This window comes from Rhipicephalus sanguineus, chromosome 10, assembly GCF_013339695.2.
Source record: "Rhipicephalus sanguineus isolate Rsan-2018 chromosome 10, BIME_Rsan_1.4, whole genome shotgun sequence".
Taxonomy (NCBI): domain Eukaryota; kingdom Metazoa; phylum Arthropoda; class Arachnida; order Ixodida; family Ixodidae; genus Rhipicephalus; species Rhipicephalus sanguineus.
In genome coordinates this window covers 38,902,199-38,919,912 of record NC_051185.1, presented here as the reverse complement: position 1 = coordinate 38,919,912, position 17,714 = coordinate 38,902,199, and the positions used below count along the sequence as shown (strand labels likewise).

Below are 17,714 nucleotides of genomic sequence, written 5' to 3'. Positions count from 1 at the left end.
CCAAAGAGATTCACTACATAATCGCAGCGTACTATTGCTATGGAAAGAAACGCTAACAGCGGAAAGCGTGGTTTTCGGCACACTCGAACTCCAACGTGCCGTGACTGTCGCTAGGCGAATCTGTGCTTTCAGCCGGCGTCACCGTAGCGCTTGAATCATGCTCTGGCTGGCGCTATCGCACCGCATATGGCTATCATCTGCCAGTCATGCGTGGCACTCGGAACACACACGTGGTGAGATAGCGCCAGCCAGAGCAAGATTATAGCGCTGCTGTGACGCCGGCTCAAGGCACAGGTTCGCATAGCGACAGTCAAGTCATGTCGGAGTTCGACTGGACCGAAAGCCGCGCTTTCCACAGTTAGCGTTTATTTCCTTCGCCATAGTACAGTGCACGGTGACTGATACGCGATACTCGGAGCCCGTGCCTATTGGCGGTGTGGGTGAGGGCGTTCGCTACACACGGTGACTGCATCCGGTAGACTACCGTTCAGTCTGTGGTTTCTTGGTGGCGCCAGCCGAGCGCTGCTTGCCATGCCTTATACACTGCGCTCACATGCCGCACCGCGCGAAGCGGCTGGATTTGGCGGGCCTGCGTTACGAAGGAATGCAGCGTTCCGCCAACGCCACTTATAACCACAGATTGAACGACTGCCTACCGGATGTAGTCACCATGCGTCACGAAGACTCTCTCCCTCACCGTCGCCCCTTACTGCCAGCAACCACGCGCTCCGTGTACCGCGTTTCATTTATCGAGCACTGCGCATGCAATGAGTAATGTATGATTGCTTAGCCCTGTCAAACGCAGCAATTTTCGTTTCTCTACAAACAATTAGACTTTGCACGAATCTATGTAAAGATTCCTGTGTTGTTCTTGCTTTGTTTTTCTTTTTTTTCACGCAGTAACATGGATACGCGAGCCGTATGCTGTGAATATCTACAGCTATACGTTGAAAATCGAGTTTCGATTTCCGCATGCAAGGCGTGCATCCTGCTGCGAATCTATAGTCTTCAAGCTGCTTATATGTGCACTTGTCGCACCGTATGTGTCTAAGCTTCGCTTCCGAAACCACTCGTTGCTCCACGACGGAGATCTCGAAGGCAGATTTTGCTCTTGGACGTGTTTCGCTTTTCTCGATTGTTGTCGCAGTCATAGTGAACTTGGCACAGCTGCATAATATAGCGCTCTAGGTTCAGCACGAAATCGCTGCTATGGTTTTATAGATGCCTCTGGCAAACCGTTCAACGAAGTAATGGTTTCTTACGAGAGAAGAAAACGGAAAAGAAAGACTAGGCTTCAGCGTGCAGTTAGTGCGCCGTGCACGAGTCGGCCACTAACGCATAGATCGTGAAGTATACTAACGGCGAGCTATTTATATATCCCATTTACCGTTGGTGGTACGCAGCTCTCTGAGGTGTTCCATCTTGGCGGACGCTCGCTCACTCTCACCCTCAACATGGCGCAAAGGGCCAAAGGGCGTGCTTTAAAGGGCGTCTCCCCGCTCGTCTTTCGCCGGAGTTGGGCTGCGCGCCCGCGGCCCTGTAGTAAGGTTGAAGTCTGGGTCAGTTGGCACATAACGCTGAAAAAATGAACTGGCCTTGTACTTTGACCTACAGGGCCTGGTCGCCCGTGTTCGCGCGCTTATCTTTTGAGGGGGACTCAATACATTCCAATTAGCTGCTATCGCATTCACTGCTTCGCCCTCGCCGCGAAAGTGTGACGTTTTTCTCCTTAAACCCAGCAATGAGGTATTGCACAAGGGATGGGTTAACAGTGTAGCCAGGTGACGTCATTCGGAAAGAAGGTTAGATACATCAGTCAAGAGGGTTGACGGTGTAGCGATTGCTGGAATTTGGCGGGAAAATGCGTTCCAATCTGATGCTGCGCGGGGAAAAAATGAAGGGGGAAAACGTAACGGTGCGGCCACGTGGGCGTGACACTTGAAATTTCATGGCCGCCGATATGAGCTATGCACGCAAGGGGAGTGACGTAAGGTGGAAATGGCCGAGATTACTCTAAAAAAATTATGGGATAGAGACCGCCTGGTGATGCGACGTTGAACACAGAGATTAGATCAGCCGGATTCTGTTTTTAGAGATGATAAACTAACTTCATAATCATGAGTCAAATGGGTCAATGAATCATCCTTGGCTTTTGCCGGATAATGTCATCGTCGGCAGTAGGACGCCGAATTGAAATAGAAGATCAAGCAAAACAGCAGCAGAGCAAACGTACGTACATACGTACGAGATAGCAGAGGACCGCGGTTCCCCAGACCGTGCTTATCCGGCGAGTGACACTGTCCTAACTGGGCGGAAGACAGCTTTCTGGTGCTGCCCTGTCGATGGCCAAGGCTGCAGAGGTGATCGCCAGCCCCAAGGTAAAAGGCCTTGGCGACAACAGCGCTACATCGATTGGACGAGAGCTTGAGGACAATGAGACTTCTGCATATATTGAAGCACAACGCGAGCGTCAAGCGGAAATTCGATAGAATGCCGCAGTGGACGCGTTCGCACGCAACGGCCGTAAGTTACAAGAAAACAATGGCCGTAAGTCACATTACAAAAAAAAATCGAGTGATTAGTAGTTTATATGAGTTTCCGTAATTTGTCATGATTTGCGTGTAGTTAATATATAATTATTCCGCACTCGGTCATGCTTCATTTTCTACATGAAAATACTCATGTATTTTCATGCACGTGTCAGCAGGCTGACACATGCATGCGTAATTTGTTCTTGGTTGCATCGATTTCGAACAAAGAAAAAATATATTTGACGCTGGTCCTGGAACGCGACACGTTTAACGACCAGTCGAAAAATCACAGTGCCTTCATCAAAGTGATCGAGTACGACAGTCATGCACAGCACATTGAGCTTAAGTCCAGTTGCATTTACTCGGCAGAAGGTTCAATTCATTCTATGCGCTAAGTATCTTGCTCTTTCTTTGCTACTATTCGAAAGAACTGGCAAAAACAAGTTGGATCCATACCTGTGAACACTGCGCCTCAAGGGCTTATATAAACAGCCAGGGTAACGAGCTGTGCGAATAACAAGTCGACGAGCAACACAGCGTTCATTCAGACTAAAAACCACAAGACGAGTATGTGCAGGCCGAGGCAGAACAGAAACAAAACGCCGGCCACAGTCCTACAGTTTTTCGGCGTCGCTTCCTTGGGGAGGCCAGCCTTCCCTCGTTAATTTTGGCCCTTTCATCTTTGACTGGTCATTCTCATGGTCGTTCTAAACGCGGTAGGTGTATCGTACGTTGCTACTGCGCGGAATGTAGCAGCGGCCATTGTAGAAGGCGCGACGGGTTGGCGTGGTTGTTACACGCCTAAACAAAGCCGCCATATTTGCGTTTGATTTCGTTCGTTCGTACTTGCCCTTGACATCGATGTAGAACGCTCGTCCGCACGACAATCGTGACAAGTTAACTCCACTGCGCATGGCACAATAGACATTCTTGTAGACCCTGTCTTGTACGCTGTCCCTGACTGGCGCGTAATGCGTCTTGCCTTTGCGGGAAGTCATGTCAGATACTTCTCGGTGGCATGTGTCTACCGCTCTACGATGTGTGCAAGGCCGCAGGTAGTAAGCTGATCTTGTAAGGACAGTGTCAGGAATCAAATGAACGGCTTTGTGTCCGTTGGACTTGAAGTTTCAGAAAGCGCCATCGATGATGTCGTTGTTGCGCAATGCGCAGAAACATTTTCTGGAAGAAAATGAATTTAATTGACTTGAATTCAAGTGATTCAGCATCAGCCATGATCTCAGAGGCACGTAAAAAAAAATAACATCCTGGTCAATGGTTTTAACAAGTACAGATTTCACGATATATTTGCCGAAAAACACAGCTGCAAATGTCCATGGTTCGACTCCACCCCGACACTCGAACACATAACCTACCAGTGCGCACAGTTTCTGGCACCTTTAACAATCGCCTTTTAACAATGACTTGCGGAACAGAGTGTCCGAGTTTCTGATCAATATTCTCTCTTTGTTTTGAGGCTAATTAATTGTAGGTACAGAAAGTCGAGATTTTACATAGAAAGCAGGGTTGCCAGGTCGAGAAGACAAAAAATAGCCAAGAAATCGAATAAACCAGCCAAAATATAGCCAACTTGAGCTAAGGGCGGTGAAAGTAGCCGGAAGTCGACGCGCGTGTGTGGAAAAGAACTGCGACGTTGTTAAATTCAAAATCCCTTTGGCGGAAATGTAAATAAGTACAGCAAGAACCACTTAAAATCATAATTGCTGAGATCGAAGCAAGAATGCTGACTTCAGCAATCATTTCGTAGAGGATGACGAAGTTTCTTGCGCTGTTGCAGAAATTACACTCTCTTCCGGCATGTTCACACCGAGCGCGGATCCGGAAAGCGGAGAGGCGGATCCGGCAAGCGGACGCGGATTAGCGGAAAACCAGAGGCCGCTTGCCCGGATCGCTCCTGGACCGATTTTCTCCGCGCGGAAAAGCTGGCCGCTTTGGCCACAGCCAATCAGGGCTCGAGACGTGCCCGCGCAGTGTCGCGTAGTGGCTCAAGATGGCGACAAGTCCACTGTGGATTGGTGGATTGCTCCGCTCCCGCGGCGGAGCGGGCAGAAGGCAACGCGGTCGGTCTGAACAGCCGCGCACCCACGCTGCCTCTCCGCTTTGAAAATCCGCTTGCCCGCTTGCGGGCTCCGCGTTCGGTGTGAACGTGCCTTTCACGCGTATTGCGTGACTTTTCTTGAAAGGCCGTAAGTCACATTACAAAAAAAATCGAGTTCACGGGAAAATATCTTCGCGCTTTTCGGAACCGAAGAAGATTATTGAGCAACGAGGGCCAGCTTCATTTCTTTTGGATGACGGGCGAGTGTGGAACGCCTCCAAATTTCAAGCGATACACCCAGAAGCTGCTGGGAAGTGCACAGGCGATCGACCTGGTATTCTAGAGTGCACTGCATTCTAGAGCACTGCATTATGTGCATTGCATTAGTGTTTGAGCACTGCATTAGTGTGCTCAGTATCAGAGCTGTTGTGATTGAAGCGTAAACTGTAGACACTTTCGCAATCATTTCTCGAGTGATGAAGAAGTCCAAACAATTTATATTCCGGAGTCGCAGTCCATACCTAATCCTAAGAAACGTTACAAGCAGTTCGTCAGGTATTCAATTTATAATGTCAATTAGGGCTGAGCGTCCTACATGCAGAGCGCTTTCGATTGTCCTGTTCACTTTCCACTCCAGTTGAATGCCGCGTTCCGCAATAGGTCGTCTGCAAAATGAGGCCACTTGCAACAACTTTTCTTCGAGTCTCAGCCGAGTATCCAAACGTCGTTTCTGTTGTGTAGTGCAAGCACCAAATTAAAATTTGGTTTCGGGACCTGGAAACACGCCTTGGTCGCCATGTTCTGACACTGCATACTCGTACGCCAGCGCTGCGACGTCGCAAGATATGGATCATTTTGTTCAAATCGAGGAAGCAAGAAACTAGCCAAAAAGTATCCAAGTAGCCAGGGCGTTTTTTTTAGCGGCACCGGCCAAAAAAAAGTATTCAAAGTGGCGCAAATCAGCCAAACCCGGCAACCCTGAGCCCCAGCACTCTTAGAAATGGAACGCGTCTGAATGACGTCTGCGCGACGTGACGCCACCTCGCGTCGAGAAGGGAAAGCTAAGAAAAGCAAACATAATCGTTACTTCTATAACTTCTTTCGTGTTCAAGTCTATGAAAAATTGAACGTAGCTTACATTGAGCGCGTGGAAAAGCGTCTGCTTGTGAGCAGACGACCACACCGACGACATCCGAGCGTTTCACTTAGCCGCCATCTTGTTTGGACAGCAAAGTAGCCTGCATCGTTTTTGTCTCCGATGCCGTCTTCTTGAAGCTGTCTATTTAGTCGTCTACGGTGAGTATTGGAACACACCTAATGATGATGATGATGAAGTGTGGTTATGCCCTTTGTATCGGGCAGGCAGCTTTTAGGCTCCTTAACAAAAACGGTAAGAGTTGAAAATTATACTACAGAGATATTACATCATCGTCACGTGATCACCAGCTTCAGCGTCATCAAGCTCATTATAATCGTGACGATCGCAGTGCAGGAATCAGATGTAACGCAACGCGGCACCTGTTGGCTGAAGTGGCTGAGCACATCGATTCGCGATCCCGCAGGATAAGGCTACGTTGCATTATAATGACCTACGAGAAGCTTTTCATTAAACCAAACAATTTAAGAAAGTACACCTGCGTGCGCATGCGCGACCACTTAATTTTGTTTGCGGTGGTCGTGCGTAATGATATTAAAGCCTTTAACGATTCAAATATTTATGAATTTCGCCTTGCTTTACTGAGTGTAGCATTATCACAATTTTAAATTATGCTAATGATATAAATTTTCCGTTATCATTGGTGATCACTATTTCTATAACTCTGAGGAAGCTGCATAGCGTTGCAGTATTGTGAGTATTGCTGTTCTTTGTCAGTTTTGATTGTATGAGTCCGTATACGGGATTTGAGGCCTCATTCAGTGAATCGCTGCAATTTCGGTTGTGGCATATCTAGACGTTTTATTTGTTATCATGTACTACGTACTCTGTGCTGAACGTCGAGCTACCACCAAAAGAACTTCGCAATTAATCTGCAAGTTCACTAGAGATATTGGGCCTATCGGTTGCGCTCCCCTGGACCCCTTCCCTCGTTATTTCCTCGCGCAAGAAACAGCCATACTTTGTGGCTTGTACTTGGACTCAACAGCGTTTCGTGCCTTACTGGCATGAGTGGAAATGTCATGAAATGCCCCACTTGGCAATTGCCACTCGTGCACGAACTTACAAAATGCACAGGCTTAGATCATCCAGCAAGAAGAACGGAACATTTTGTCAGCGCTCCCTCCTTTCCTCCTTTCTCGCCAGATTCTCGCCCATTCTTGTTAGAAGTAATTCGTTCCTGGTTTAGAGACAGTCATTCTTATCGTCATCGCCATCCTTATCATTCTCATCCCGCCTCCCGGGGATAAGAAGACGATGAAGAAGATGGCGGATGCTGATCGCCCTGGTTCTCGCTCCCCCAAGTTTGCCGAAGGAAGACAGACCCCAGGCATGCGTCCGAAAAGCAAGAGCTCATCTCCGAAAGGCGCCGGCACCCCAAAGTCAGCAAGCAACGAAACGCCAAGGCCACCAGTGGTACCACAGACTGCAGGGTCATCGAAGCCTGCGAAGTCTGGGCCAGCGTCCCTGAGACCTGGAGGTGTGCCACCGCTCAAAGCTTCGCCAACACGCGGCGGTGCAACGCAGAAACGGGATGGCACAACGCCGAAGAAGAGTGGAACTCCCAACGTTATATTCGGCTCGTCTTCACCCGCGAGGAAGGCTCCTCCCGCAGAATTTGGTGTGCCGGCTCAACCCGGTGGGAAGGCACAAACGCAAGGCGCGTGGAAGTGGCTCGACGTGGTGCGCAAACATGTCGGCACACCGAGTCTAGGAGGCACACCGACACCAGGCGGGTCACCGAGGGTCCCCGGATCGCCGAGACTAGCGGCCACACCCGCCCGCCGAGGTTTGATAGAATTTTTATCTGCGGCGTAAGCTTCGTGTATGTGGAGCGTCATGTACGGCACACTCCTGTCGCTTCAGAAGTATGACCCGGTTAAGTTTGTTTCAAATTGCCCCCGTTCCTCGTTAACACAAACACTATCTTAGCAGGCAGGAAATCACAACTTTCGGAATGTCGGCATTCCACTTCAACATATAGTGCGCAACACTAAGACCGAGTAACAACCGGTTGTCACTCGGTTATTGTCTTGTGTTGTGCGCTAGATGCTTAAACTTAGCAAGCAGTCCAGAACCGCATGAGTGCGGGCTATCGAGGATGCAATCGAGGGTGGCCTCTGAGAATACATTAAACAACCGCTATCGCCCCGCCACGGTGGTCTAGTGGCTATGGCGCTCGGCTGCTGACCCGAAGGTCGCGGGATCGAATCCCGGCCGCGGCGGCTGCATTTTCAATGGAGGCGAAAATGTTTGAGGCCCGTGTACTTAGATTTAGGTGCACGTTAAAGAACCCCAGGTGGTCGAAATTTCCGGAGCCCTCCACTACGGCGTCTCTCATAATCATATCGTGGTTTTGGGACGTTAAACCCCAGATATTATTATAACAACCGCTATCTCGGAGACCTCAGTGCCGGCGCGTAAGCAGCAGGCGCTGCGGTGCCTGTTGCTTACGCGCCGATCATGACCGCCAATCATAACCCGATCATGACGCGTTTAAATTCATGCTTGCTGTATGTGGGAAATCCGAGCGGCAAGACCGGATGGCTGACAGAAAGTTGGTTTCCCAAATAATATGCGTGCGACATCAACTGTCCCCACTTCGCTCACTGCTGTAGTCCCGTTTCACTAACAGCCGGGGTCGCTTAGCAATTCAACTCACCTGTTATCATGCGTGTGAATTAAAATCGACGCGCTGGTGTTTTGTGAAACCGTCGACCTATGAACGGTGCGACAGAGCGACTCAATCAGCCTTAGCCAAGTTTGTGTTACAATTTGTGTTCACGGCTTGTGTTACAAGCCGTGAACAGGCGTAGAAGTATTTGCTACAGAAAAAAAAACAGCGCTCGTCCTTTGCCCTATTCGTGTTGCCGTCGTGTTCTCGCTCTCGTTGAGAACACTGCTACGCGCGATACTTTTTTGTATTTTCATGTAACCGGCTTGTTACACGTATAACCACCGCTTCGCGTAAGCCGCGCCACAATGTTTAGGAAACTCCGCGACCGCTTCAGACTGTTCTGTTAAGATTACGCGCACGTAACGAGTAGCCAAGTTCATTCTGGGTCTGACACGAGCAGCAGTGATAACGCTGGAAGGCTCAGTCAGGCGTGTATAGGCTTCCAAAGCAACGCCGTGCGGCTCCACTGCTCTTATCGCAACTGCGGGCATCCACGGCCACAACAGTGCCGCCCCCGCTTCCGCGCACGCGCAGAGCTCTCGGATTGCATCTGTGGTACGTCACAATGTAACTATTGCTGACTAGCAGTGATCGGGCTGAATGAAGAGCGCATGCGTGCACGTGTCCTTGCAGCCGCCGCTGCCAAATCCGGCGACAAACCGCCTTCGCGGTCAGCGTTTGCCCCCAGTGACGCATAGCTCGGCCTCGCGAGCGTCGCGCCCAAATTGAGCTTGGGTTCCCTATCAAATCCGACGCGTTTCACGGACCATCAGGTTACCGAAGGCCGACGACTGGGACCGCGGCTATCAGTGTACAGCGTGTATTCTTGTACTTACTAATTAAATCTTCAAACAGTTAAAGTATATTATTTGCCTTACCCCTATATAGATCAACTAATGTGTGGCCATGTTCTGTTTCTTTTTTTTTTTCGCTGTTAATGCTTTGCCTTTGCTATACTTGTACACATGCTTGTCTATGCCTATTGCTATAAAAAGAGTGTATATAACCTGTATTGCCTCCATTTCAGATCACTCAAGTTTATGTATATCACAATACTTTGTATAACTAGGGCCAGTTATTGCTGCATTCTGTGTGTTCTGTCGCCACCACTACCCCTGCCTGATGTAACTGGGGGTTGGGAACTTAGTCAAGCGGCTAGTCGCTTTTATTGCGATAGCAATTATATGGACAGTCTCGGCTGGAAAATGTCCGTCCTCGTCGCCGTCATTCACCGTATATGTATAAGTATGTATATATATAGAAAAGCCACAAGGAAAAATAATTCAGAAATCCTTTCCGACGCGCGGAATCGAATGGGCGACCTCTCGCTATGCAGCCCGCCGCGTTAGACGTTAGGCCACGACAGCACCGTCTTTCAGCCTGCTAACGGCGAGCTATTTATATACACCATGTAATTCAGCATGCTTTCTTAGTAGCCACATAGATGGCGCGACGTGCGCGCGTGTGGCGCGCTTTAAAGATCGTCGCCCCGCTCCTGCGAACGCCGTTGCTCTTCGCTGTACAGGGCGTGGTCGCTTTCGTGCGCTTATCTCGAGGAAACAAAGGGCGGCCGGTGGGGTGCTTCGCTTCGCTCGCTGCAGCGGCCGCGTTTGCGAAAGGAGCGCGCTGTTCAAACAGAAATAAGTAACAACTGTGACAATTAGTTCGCGCTCGTATTGTGTGTACCAGTTCGTTCGTTTCGTGCGTCCTGCTTTATGTTTGAGCAGTGCGCTTCAAGTGTCGAGCTGTGACGCATTAGTTCGCGCTCCTCCTGTGTGCGTTCTTTTCGTGCGTCCTTTGGGCTCGTGCGACGCGCTGGCAATTTCGAGCTGCTTTCCGTTCTTTGCGTTAAATTACAATTTATTGCTATCGCATTCATTGCTTCGCCGTTGCGGCGAAACTGTGACTTTTTTTCTCACCCCCTTCATCAACCCTGTATTAGTGGGAATAAATTATTATTATTATTATTATTATTATTATTATTATTATTATTATTATTATTATTATTATTATTATTATTATTATTATTATTATTATTAAATTCCTGGGCGAAAGTTCGCCCAATAAAGAGTTTCGTCTCTGACAGACTGACTGCTACCTTCTTCACCGTCACGACCACGTGACAATGCGTATTTTTATCTTACTAGCTGACGTTCAACATTACCGCACTTTAAACAGTAACTCAGAGGACTGCAAATGGAACATCAACGCGATTGGAACGAAGACCAGAACTAGAAAGAAGCTACTCGCTATAGAATACGAGTTGTCACCTCGCTGCCAGCGACAAATGAAAGTACCGGAGGAAGAGACCGTCGCATTGAAGTTGCAGTTTTCGTCGAGTGCTTCGAGGAGTTCACCTGACACTCGTACTTTCAGATTCGCTGTCAGCCGAGCAGCCTCCCAGACGTGGAGCCGGTGTCTCTCCGCGGGCGGCTAAGCCGAACTCGCCCGAATCAGAGGCGTCGAAACGCAAGCCCGAGTCGTCGAAGTCCCCACCCGCGTCGCCCAAGCCGGGCTCGCCTAGAGCCCAGTTCCAAGGGAGGCAGAGTCCCAGGTCCGTGTCACCGACTCCCGCGTCCATGTCACCTACTCCCGGGTCCTTGTCGCCGACGCCAGGGTCCATGTCACCGACGCCCGGAGCACAGTCACCAATGTCGCCGCCGCGGGAACGTCGCCCAACGATCTCTACGAAGGACCCGCGACTGCGTCACTTTTGGCGCTCCCTGAGGTCTCACTTGCGGCGCGAGAAGGAAGCGGCCAGTCCCGGCGAAAAGTCTCCAAATGTGGACTCGCCCAAGCAGGCGCCAAGACTGTCCATGGTCGATGCTGCAGCTGCGGCGGCGGGTTTCCCCACCCGGAAACGATTGCAACCCAACGCCGGTAAGAGGCGTTCCGGCTCGTCTTCACCAGCGACCGCTTCGCCCAGGCAAGCCAAAGCACGGCAGCATACATATCGTGCGAGCTTCTGTTTAGAGCGTTTCAAGTGGGCATTGTCATACATATGACGCAGTACGCTTCCTTTAGTGGCAATCGTTGCCGAAAAACATTTAGATCACAGGGTGGCCGTCCTGCTCAATTCTTTTTGTACTTCGTATTTTTGTGGCATCGACTAGTACATACGAGTACAAAACAAATTACCACAACAGTACGTTTCAAAAAATCCTTGAACAAGGAGCGTTGTTGGAGCCAAGGTTTCGGCAAGGGCTCTTCTCTTCTACAAGGCAGCAACTCTAACAGGGGTTGTCGCTGGAGCTAACATTTCTACTGGTGGTGTTGTCTTCTCCAAGGCAGCAAGGCTACTGCCTTGAGGAAGACAACACCATCTGTATAAACGTTCGCTTCCGCGACACCATATCTTTTAATCCTCCATCATCTGAACGTCTGCCTTGATTGAACAGTACGTTATGTAACATTTTCCCTTACTGCTTATTTTTGAAAGAATGCTTCGCAAAAGATGCTGCCAGAAGGAAATGTAGAAGGTATTTTTACCTTTGAAGATATATTTACCCTCAATATGCAGCTGGCTTAGCGTCGCTCGCTCTTTGCCCATTTACGGTGAGTTTGAGCGAAGGGCTACAATGACTCCCCGATTGGCTGATTTGGCCGGGCTGGCTGGGTCTAGCTGGTTAGTGCCGGTTAACTCTGGCTCTCACTGGCTGGCTGGTTTGCTCCGTGGTCAGTGATTGATTTAGGAACGGCAAGGATAAAAATAAGCTATGGCAGCTGCGTGCACACAGATATAACGAGTCATTAGGCTCATTACACGCATATTCGCAATTTTTGGCATATGAACGCTAGTGTGGTACGTATAAGTCGAAAGTGGTAACATGGAAACATATAAATGAACACATTAAGGCTGACCTTTGTGAAGAACCACGTCAATGTGCAATTCAAGTTCCAGTGAGGTGTAAGACCAAGTTCAATCTCAAAGTCGATAGCCTGGATTTTTCCGCAGGCACTACAGGTTTTATGTGGAGATGCGCCCGTCAACTTACGCGAGGTAGGAAGCTTGAACGGCTCTGTGCCAGGCTAGAGCCTACTAAGAGACGACTGCCCCAGAGAAACATGGATTAGAACAGAAGCTTGAGCGAGTTGGTAGGGATTCATACTTGTAATAGTGTGCGATTCACGATGTTTGGACGATTCCACCTGACCCGTTCCGTCTACTCCTTTCGTCTATCGTCCAAACATCGTGAAGCGCACACTATGGCAACTATGAAACGCGATTTATTGTTCACAAATGCGATGCTCTCTCCTTTCGTAGCAAGGCACTGTCGCCAAGCCCAAGCAAAGCTGGATCACCGACTAGATCCACGAAAGCCGGACGGCGCAGGAGCCGGTCCGCGTCTCGGCTTCGGAAATGGCAAACACCGACGGGCGGCGAGTTCTCCTCGTCACTGATACACTACGTAAGTGACGAGACATTAGAAAGTGCCAAGGCCAAGGTGTCGCTTTACTTACGGTAATGAGAGGCCTATTGTGGGCTTAGAATAGCTTTTACTACATGAAGCTTTACGACGTGGCCATTGAGTTCGGCACTTAATGTATGTCCGTTTTTTTAAGACGAAAGTCTTAGATGCCTCACCAAACACGAAAATTGCCCGTCGGCGTCAACACGAGTAGTGCAAAAAACATGGTTGATTCCTCCGTCATAGGAATCGGTATAACACGAAAGTGAAGCATGTCTTTTCAAAGGTAGATCAATATGCATTGTAGATTGATAAATGAGTTTTCGCAATATCTGTTGGTGTTTGGCAGTTCTAGCACCATCTGATGTGCACGCACCTAGGTTGATCCTAGTGCACATCTCCATCTCGACGACTAACGTCAACGATCTTGATTGGACCTTCGTGGTAGCTGAAGTAGTTAACAAAAACCCGGACATTGCATATGGCGAATCCCGTGCAAAGATGACATCAACAAGCACGTAATCACTAGTATACTCGATATGCGCTCATGGAAAGCGTCGTCATTTGTAGAGAGAAACTGCAAGGTGTACGCTCTCCAGCAGTTGGGTAACGTGCACTTTGCTCATGCACACAGAACTGCACTGCACTCCAGGAACGCGTGAGGCAGAGCTCAAAGCTTAAGCCAACGTTTTTAGAACCGCTCGGCTTTGGCCGTGAACGCGCGAAAGCATTCCGCTGCCCGCTCGCTTCTCTCACTGCAACAACGACAACAATAAAACTGCATTAAAACTTGAACTGGTACAGCGTATCATGGGAAAGAAGAAACTGCCGAGCCGGCCAACATAAAAGGACAGAGCGCTCGGCCATTTCTTCGTTGCCCTGATGCACTGCACCAGTTCAAATACGACAAACAAACTCGCCCAATCTTCGCTTGTCTTTAAAGAAAATGGAGTGGAAATCGAGGAGTCAGTGTCCGCTGCGCTGAGGCAATCGAAACGCGGTCTGTCGGCGCTTGTTAGTGTCACGGTACAGTACTTCGCTTCACCGCTCCGAGACAGCGACACCGCCCCACGCCAACGAAGGTCACAACGAATGGGAGAAGGTGTGAAAGATATAATGCGCGTTTGTCAAGGCTCGTACATGAGCGTTGGTAGCCCAGTGGGCAAAGTGACCGGCTCCTATCGTCGCGGACCGAGAGGTCGTGGGTTCGAATCCCAGGTCACTCGAAAGAAAGAATTTTTTCTTTTGGTTATTCTTTGTAATCTGTGTTTTACTGACGTATTTCCGTGACAAAAATACGTCAATTAAGTCTTGGGGAAACCGCGGCATAAAACAATTCCGTGTTAAAAATTATCACGTGATGATGTCGCTACGGTGTCGCATAACGTGACGTCACATTACGTTATCAAATGACGTCGTCGCTTGGTCAAAGGTTGGTCGACCCTAAAGGCAGTGCGAAACCACGTGAGGTGCAGAAAGATTTCGGAGGGTGAAGGGGGAGGAGAATTCGGACACCCACTGAGAAGAAAAAAAAGAAGATGGCTTTCGCCTTCGGGTCGTCTGAGATGCATAAGGTACCCAGTGAGTTTTTTCAACCATCTCTACATTTTAACGAGGATGCCACAGCTTGGAATCGAACCCGCTACATATTTCTCGATAACGATGTCTAAAGCACTCAGCTGAGCCAACGCAGCATGCAGCTCTCCCGTGCTGAAGTGTGTGACGTTAAAAAAAAAACGTGCGCTTCTTGAATGGCGTCATTTCCCTGACGGAAGTGATGTCAGTCAGTCAGTTCGCGAAGGCCTACATGAAACTCTTTCGCGTTAAAACATCTGTGTTTGCTCACCAAATGCAGGACACGTCACGAAGCCGTCTAGCGAAAAGTTCACCCAAGAAGCTACCGTCCTCCAAGCAGACCGTCCTAGCCGTCGCCTTTATCACCGTTATATTCGCTGTCGTCCTCATAGCCATCGTGTGGCATCTCATCGGCCTTGTCAAGGTAGATCCTCAGCACGGTTCCGGTGCCGCTGCAAACAAAGGAAACGCCAGCATGGGGAGTCTGCGTTCGAGGGCGCACGCAGTCGCTACTGTAGCCGAGGCCTACTCCACCTTCGTTCGAGACGCCGTCGACAGAAGCGCCGATCCGTGCGACAATTTCTACAGGTTCGCCTGCGGATCGTGGGCCCAGAGTCACCCCGAGACGTCGTCGGCCATAGAAGCCCTCGTTTCATTCGTCAACGCAGCTTTGTCGAAATTGCGCGAAGCCAACGCCTTGAGCATGAAAGGAGAACCGATAGGCAAAGCTGCTGGCTACTTGGAAATCTGCCTCGCTCCGGATGAAGGCACCGCCATTGTCGACCTCACGGCCGTGCTTGCGGGCGCAGGATTGACCTGGCCAGACAGGAGCGAAGGATCGGACTTCCTGTCTACCGTGTTTTTCATGGCTAAACGCGTGGCACTGCCGGTATTCTTCGACGTCGACGTGTGTCTTCGAGGCGGGAAAGGCGGACGTCGCGTGCTGACGTTTACCACGGATGCGACCTTCAAGTCAGTCTTGAAAAGGCTTTACAACCTGATCTCGTCTCTACACGTGGTGTCCTACCTCCGCGTCGCTTACGAAGCCGTGGCAGGCCGTGGCGTCAACGAAACCCGTTTCGCGGAGATCCTGGAGGTCATCGCCAACGCGACCGACGTGTTCGACGTGTACCTGCAATCCAGCGGCAAGCACGAAGTCGTGATGAACTGGACGTCCGTCTTCCAGCATACAACGCCGTTGATTGCGGAGGGCAAGTGGAATGCGGTTCTTCAGCAGTACACAAGGACTTCCACTTCCGACGTAAAGTCGGTTGCCGTGCCCGACTTCAGGTCATTCGCTGCCGTACTTGGCTTTCCCAATAATTACGGGGAAGCCGCGGCGAAAGACCTGCTCGGCTTTCTGGCTTTCCAGGCGGCCATCTTTTATACAAATGCGCACCTACGCGATAGTTTCTTCGCGTCTCCGGAAGAATCCGTCAGGCAGCACAGACTGCAATGCTTCCGTGACACGTATCGGTTCTTCCGGAATGCCGTGAACAAATTTCTTCTCAACGGAACCGAGGATTCAACAAAAGAGGTCGTCACAGTCGCGCGCAGAGTGAAGAGCACATTCTTGGGAGCTTTCCACGCTGGAAGCAAGTCCTACGGAGCTCTTCCTGAGCAGACACGTTTCGTCGACGACAGTCTTAAGACCGCGTTGGCTCTCCTGGCCCCATCGGAAGTCGACGCTGACCGGTTTGCGTATGAATCTTACCCCAACGTGAGCCTACAGCGACCTCTACTGAACCATATCGCGTTCGCAGAGCATCTGGCGCGAGTCGGAGCCCGCGTGGAGCCGGGTACGGTCGTTGCCGCTGCCGTGGAAAGCCATCGTCCCTGGCACAGCTTGGACGATTACTTCTCGGTGTCGTACCGAAGAGTTGTTCTGAATCCGTATCATCTGCGTTTCCCCTGGTACGTCGACAGGGCACCGCGATCCGTCCTTTACGCGGGGATTGGTTCACGCTTGGCAGCGACGCTGCTGTTTGACTGCGTCGACAAGAGTTCCGAATGTCGCGCTGTCCTGGACGACAACCGAGGGTGCCTCGCGACGAACGAGACAGGTCACCACGTGACATCCATCGAAGACCTCCAGGCAGCCTTGGCGGGCATCAGCGTGGCTTGGCGGGCTGTGCGAGACGACGTCGACAACGCGACTCGGTACGCTGTCGAGGCGTCCTCTCAGCACACGGCGGACGGCGTGTTCTTCATCTTCGCCTGCTACTACTTCTGCGGCGAGGACGGTGGGGAAGACATGTGCAATTTTCCGCTGAAGCACGTCGCGGGTTTCGCCCACGCATTTGAGTGTCCATCTGACTCTCCCATGAACCCTGAGCGAAAGTGCTCCATACTCGCGTAGAATATTTCCTTGACCAGTTAAGTTCTTTCTCGACTACTGGGCGAGTACACAGCCGAAAACGTGGCTTTAGAATGCACATTATGTAATCCTCGGGAAGGAAAGCGTTATGCTTTTGTTGTGTATATTCAACGAAAAACTTGCATTACGTGTGGCGCCGCCTTGTGAATATCGACATATTTGTTTTACATATGCGGCAATGAGTAAGAAGGTGAAAGTGAGGCAATTGTCAATATTTTCGTAGTATCTTTGTTCCCATCGGCCGAAAAAAAAAACGCGAAGGTGGCGGCACCTTTGTCAATGTTGTTTCCTTCAACAGGGAGTTTTGCATGCCAGAAATACGATCTAACTGCGATGTATGCTGCACTGCGTAGTTCAGTCCTCGTGGAATTCTCGATAACGTGCATGATAAAAAAGGCACATGAGTGTTCTTGCCCCCCCCCCCCCCCCCATTTCTATTGGTGGAGGGCAAAAACCATGGGCGGCATCAAACCCGTAACCTCGATCTTAGCGAAGCAACACCATAGCAACTAAGCATTGGACCGTGGTGTGTGCCTTCATGGTAGTATAACACTTTGTGCACAGAGTAAGCCTAGGCGATGTTAAGGCATATAAAACAAACAAGTCTATTGATGTTTTCATCTACATCGCTGCCTTGACTTTATTGCCGACATATTTCCGGCGTAGCTCGGAGGACTCACGTAGTCCTCCGAGCTCTTACCGTGGTTACAAACCTACTCTAAGAACATACAAGACGGGATGCTTCTTGGCTTAGTCAAGGTAGTCGGTATCAGCCGCTAATGGGTAACAAGAAGAAGATCACTCTTCTGCGTTATTCCACTACCACTGAAAATGTGCTGCATTCTCCTTTCGTTTCTTACTCGAACATACCATTGTCGAAGAAATTGTTTGCATCCCATTTTTACATCTATATTTTTCCTCTAATACGAGATA

At 50.0% G+C, this 17,714-nt stretch overlaps 2 protein-coding genes across 2 annotated transcripts; both read left to right on the top strand.

The window, feature by feature from the left end:
- The first annotated feature begins 7,000 nt into the window (after positions 1-7,000).
- Positions 7,001-7,561, top strand: LOC125760234 (translation initiation factor IF-2-like). Its single transcript, XM_049420051.1, has one exon. The coding sequence runs from the start codon at positions 7,001-7,003 to the stop codon at positions 7,559-7,561; it is 561 nt and encodes a 186-aa protein (XP_049276008.1).
- A 3,480-nt stretch (positions 7,562-11,041) lies between these two features.
- LOC119371696 (uncharacterized) lies at positions 11,042-17,134 on the top strand. Its single transcript, XM_037642151.2, has 3 exons — positions 11,042-11,346; positions 12,685-12,829; positions 14,685-17,134. The coding sequence occupies exons 1-3, from the start codon at positions 11,042-11,044 to the stop codon at positions 16,761-16,763; spliced, it is 2,529 nt and encodes an 842-aa protein (XP_037498079.2). The 3' UTR covers positions 16,764-17,134.
- The last annotated feature ends 580 nt before the right edge of the window (positions 17,135-17,714 follow it).